The sequence below is a fragment of the Otolemur garnettii genome, unplaced genomic scaffold, assembly GCF_000181295.1.
Source record: "Otolemur garnettii isolate 467f Iridium unplaced genomic scaffold, OtoGar3 scaffold00067, whole genome shotgun sequence".
NCBI classification, from domain to species: Eukaryota; Metazoa; Chordata; class Mammalia; order Primates; family Galagidae; genus Otolemur; species Otolemur garnettii.
In genome coordinates, this window is record NW_003852462.1 from 7,751,041 (window position 1) to 7,755,742 (window position 4,702).

At 44.7% G+C, this 4,702-nt stretch overlaps 1 protein-coding gene across 1 annotated transcript in view; it reads left to right on the forward strand.

Annotated features, from left to right (window-relative positions):
• Positions 1-1,978: 1,978 nt before the first annotated feature.
• Positions 1,979-4,702, forward strand: part of TARDBP (TAR DNA binding protein) — a 10,808-nt gene continuing 8,084 nt past the window's right edge. Inside the window, exons 1-2 of the mRNA XM_012807306.1 lie at positions 1,979-2,068; positions 3,094-3,345. Of these exons, the coding sequence (XP_012662760.1) occupies positions 3,108-3,345 (238 nt within the window). The 5' untranslated portion in view covers positions 1,979-2,068; positions 3,094-3,107. The remainder of the gene's footprint in view (positions 2,069-3,093; positions 3,346-4,702) is intronic.

Here is a 4,702-nt window from a genome sequence, read left to right on the forward strand (position 1 = left end):
GGAGGCAGTGTCTCATTTTGGCAGGAGTTAAAAACATACAGATTATAGCTGGGAATTGTGGTGGGCGCCTGTAGTCTCAGCTACTCTGGAGGTTGAGGCAATAAAATCGTCTAAGTCCAGGACTTGGAGGTTGCTGTGAGCTGTGACACCACAGCACTCTAGAGAGGGTGATAAAGTGAGACTCTGTCTCTAAAAAAAAGTACAGATTAAAAAGAAATTAAATATTGATAAATTTCTCTTTAGTTTTTATTTATTTATTTGAGACAGAGACTCACTCTGTTGCCCTGGGTTGAGTGCCATTAAGACATGTATGAAGGTACCTAAGTCTGGCCAGGCTCAGTGGCTCATGTCTGTAATCCTAGCACTCTGGAAGGCTGAGGCATGAGGATGGGGTGAGCTCAGGAGTTTAAAATCAGCCTGAGAAATGAAGGAGACCCCATCTGTACTAAAAATAGAAAAATTAGCTGGGCATTGTGCCAGACACGTACAGTCCCAGCTAGTAGGGAGGCTGAGGCAGGAGGATTGTTTGAACTTGGGAATTGGAGATTTCTGTGAGCAAGGATGAGGCCACTATAGTCTGTCTAGTCTGGGCAACAGTCTCAAAAAAACAAAGTACTTATGTCTCTGTAAACCTTTGTTGGTTTTGCATTTTATTGAATTTATTCATGTGTCTATACTAAGGAACTTAAACTGTTGGCAAGGAAACTATGATACATCATCAACTGGAACTGGAACTTAAATTACAGACTGACTTCAGAAATCTGAAACAAAAATGAGTACGGTGTTATTATTCCTAAGGGGCTGGAGCTGAAACATACTTGCATTTTATACCTTAGAAGTCAAATCCCAGGTCTACCATTTATTCCTTGGGTGATCTTAGGCAGGATGCTTAGCCTCTCTGTTTCCTCACCTGCAGAATGAAGACAGAATCAACAGTACCTGTTGGGGCTATTTTATTTTATTTTATTTTATTTTTGAGACGGAGCCTCAAGCTATCCCCCTGGGTAGAGTGCCATGGCATCATGCTCACAGCAACCTCCAACTCCTGGGCTCAAGCGAGTCTCCTGCCTCTGCCTCCCAAGTAGCTGGGACTACAGGCGCCCACCACAACGCCTGGCCATTTTTTGGTTGCAGCCATCATTGTTGTTTGGCCTGCCCGGGCTGGGGATTCAAACCCGCCACCTTAGGTGTATGTGGCTGGCGCCTTAGCTGCTTGAGCCACAGGCGCCGAGCCTTTTATTTTATTTTAAAGATGAGCTCTCACTCTGTCACACAGACTGGAGTGCAGTGGTGCAATAATAGCTCATTGCAACCTGAACTCCTGGCCTCAAGTGATCCTCCTGCCTCAGCCTCCCAAGTAGCTAGAACTACAAGCGTTAGCCACCAAGTCTGGCCTGTTAGGCCAATTAAATATCTTAGGCCAATTAAATATCTGAGTACTTAGGACCTGGCACACAACCCTATTATTGCTATTATTTAGAACAAAATAATGTTTCCAAGTTTAGAGGTTGGCTAGTTGAGCAGGAAGAGCACACACGACATGGCTTTTAGAGAAGGAGGGGCTGCAGCCACCGCATCGCTCCAAGATTAGGGAGTCAGTAGCCCCTCCCCTGACCCCGCCTCACTAAGCATGGCCCCGCCCCACCCCTTCTGGCCGCTACTCTCGCGCACTTTCAAAGTGCACGAGCTCAGATTGAGACCCGAGACGGGCGGTTGGTCAGGCGAAACCATCTGGTACGTTACGTGGGGGGAGTTAAGATCCTATGTACCCACATTTCTTTCATTTTTTAGCTTTTCAGACCCAAATTCTAACATTATTTTAGTTTTACAGTTGTTTCTGCAGTTCAAATTCCCAGGAGGGGTCCAGGCGCTCCGGGAAGAAGATTGCCCTGTCTCCATGCAGCACACTCCCCCTCTAGACGGGGAGCCGGTGGGAGGGCACGACGGTCCGCGGGGGGGAGGAGGCGGCCCTAGCGCCATTTTGTGGGAACGAAGCGCTGGCTGGGCTGCTTTTGGATTCCTCGCTGCTTCGGTTTCCCTGTCGGGCTTCCTAGCAGCAGCCTAGCGGGTGAGTGGTGATGCTTCTTACTGAGGACGCCTAAAGTGCTCAGGCCGCCGCATTGGGGCGGCCCGAGGCGGACACAGCGGCTTCGGCTCCCGCCCGGAGAAGGGAGTCAGGAGGCCTGGCTTGCCTTGTCCTGCCCGAGCGGGCTCGCGCGGGAGTGTCGTTAAGGCTTGGCGCGGGGCGGCAGCTGGCGCCGAATCGGGGACGCTGGACCCGTGGTACAGTGCGGACTGAGACCGAGGTTTGGTCTGGCCTGTGGGTCCGGGCAGTGCTTGTGCCTTCGGGACTTTGCACTCCGAGGGACGCTGCCAGCTCGGGCCTTGCGCCCCTGCGGCCCCACCCCGGCCGCGCTGAAAAACTCCTCCCTGGGCCGTCACGCGCTGGTTTCTGGGAGGCGGCGACCGCATCACGAAGGACCTGTCGCTGCTGTCCTTGTGGCTCATGTTTGGAGAGCCCCAAAATGAGAAGCAGAGGGAAACTTTTCCCTTGTTCTTTATACCTGGCTCTCTGTTTGGGTTTAGTTTTAAAGATTGAGTTTATGCAATCGCCTGCTTAGGAAGATCCGTACGCTTCGCTTTGATCCAAGTACTCATCGAGCATCAATTAACTTCGTTCTCCCCAGCTTTCAGGATTACTTACTACTTTCAGAAGTAGTTTATTCATTTAGTTTGTTTGCTTACCCCTTGCCCCATAACCAGTGTGCCACTTGTAACTTAGTTACAGTTTCAGCGCCTGATGCTTAGCACTCAGTAAGTATTTAAGGAATGAACCGGCCAGGGCATCACGTTTTTTGTTTCAGGTTGATTTAAGTTACATTGTTCTCTTTTCTAAGGGAAAGTTCAGAGGGCATCACATTTTAGTAGGTAATCACTGTTCTCATTTTTCAGGGATAACCGGTGTGTGTAAGAATCCAGACAGTTTTCCCAGAAGCCAAAACAGTAACATGGTGGTGATGTTATCACCTAATTACAATGGAACCATTTCCTTGACGTGAATGTTGGTTATTCCTATTTCTTTTTCTCTTTAAGAAAAATAAGAAAAGATGTCTGAATATATTCGGGTAACCGAAGACGAGAATGACGAGCCCATCGAAATACCATCAGAAGATGATGGGACAGTGCTGCTGTCCACAGTTACAGCCCAATTTCCAGGGGCATGTGGGCTGCGCTACAGGAATCCAGTATCTCAGTGTATGAGAGGTGTCCGGCTGGTAGAAGGAATTCTGCATGCCCCTGATGCTGGTTGGGGAAATCTGGTGTATGTTGTCAACTATCCCAAAGGTTTGTTACTATTTGGTTTTATAATAACGTTTGTCTAATACTATAATAATAATGCTGAAGTATTGTCAGGTTTCTGTCTTATCAGAAATCTCTAACCTGAGTTAAACTTAAACTTTCCTATTAGACTGGTTTGGAAGACTGATAGTCTTACGAAAATGACAAATTGTAGTACGCTTTTCATGAGAAAACTATGTATTTAAATAACAAATTATCTGATCAGGAGTGGCCAAATTAATGTCAAATTAAAGGAATTACTAAGAATGTCTTATAATTACATTAGTATTAGATTGTTACAGAGTGCCCTGGTGTCTTGCACTAGTCATTGTTCTTTTGGCCTCAGGTCATTCATTCAGCTAATCTGATTTCTTTTTTTCCTTTAAATGAACAGCAGTTGCAGTAGCTCACATCTTGAATTAGTGCAGTCCAAATTAAAATTTGGGGGTTCTGGTCTTTTGATGCCTCTTAACACAGATATTCTTAGTGTAAGAAAAAGAAACATGAAGATTCAGAAGTATGCCAAGGACATGGGTATACTTTAGCAGTATCAATGCGTGCTAATTGATACATTGTGTTAGTCTAATTGTAACTTGATACTACAATAAAAAAAGTCCATCAGATTTGGTCAGGATGCAAAACTTTGACTTATGGGTAATAGTGTAAACTCAGGTTTTTGTAGTGAGCTGTTTCTTCAGCCACTGGCTGTAGATTTACCCTAACTTAAAATGTCTCTCCCCTTCCTTTCTAAATAACCAAATGAGTTAGAGTTTTAAAAATAACCTGAGGGGGGTTTTTTGGTATTATTATGAAGTTAGTGTTTATTTATTGTTGAAAAGTTGAGAAAAGATAAAAAGAAAAATAAAATCACCCTTAAATATATGTTTGGAGATAGAAGTTGGTAATTTTTTGATATATAGCTTTTATAGGATAGGTATTCAAATGATTAAGCAAATAACTACTAAGATAGTATCACAGTGTTTTCAGCTTATTTTTTTCTATTAATATATTTTAAAGTCAAAGAGGTTTTTTGTTTTTAAGATAAAATCTCACTTATTAACCTTGGGTAGAGTGCTGTGGTGTCACAGCTCACAGCAACCTCCTTGGGCTTAGGCGATTTTCTTGCCTCAGCCTCCCAAGTAGCTGGACCCACTACAACTCTGGCTATTTTTTTGTTGCAGTTTGGCCAGGGCCAGGTTTGAACCTGCCACCCTTGGTATATGGGGCTTGCGCCCTACTCACTGAGCCACAGGCACCACCCTATTTTTGTTTTTATAAACCTTTTGAAAGGGAGAATATACAGTTGATTGTAATCTTGAGAGATTAGAAAACCAGAGTTAGGAATCCTTTTTTTTTTTTTTTT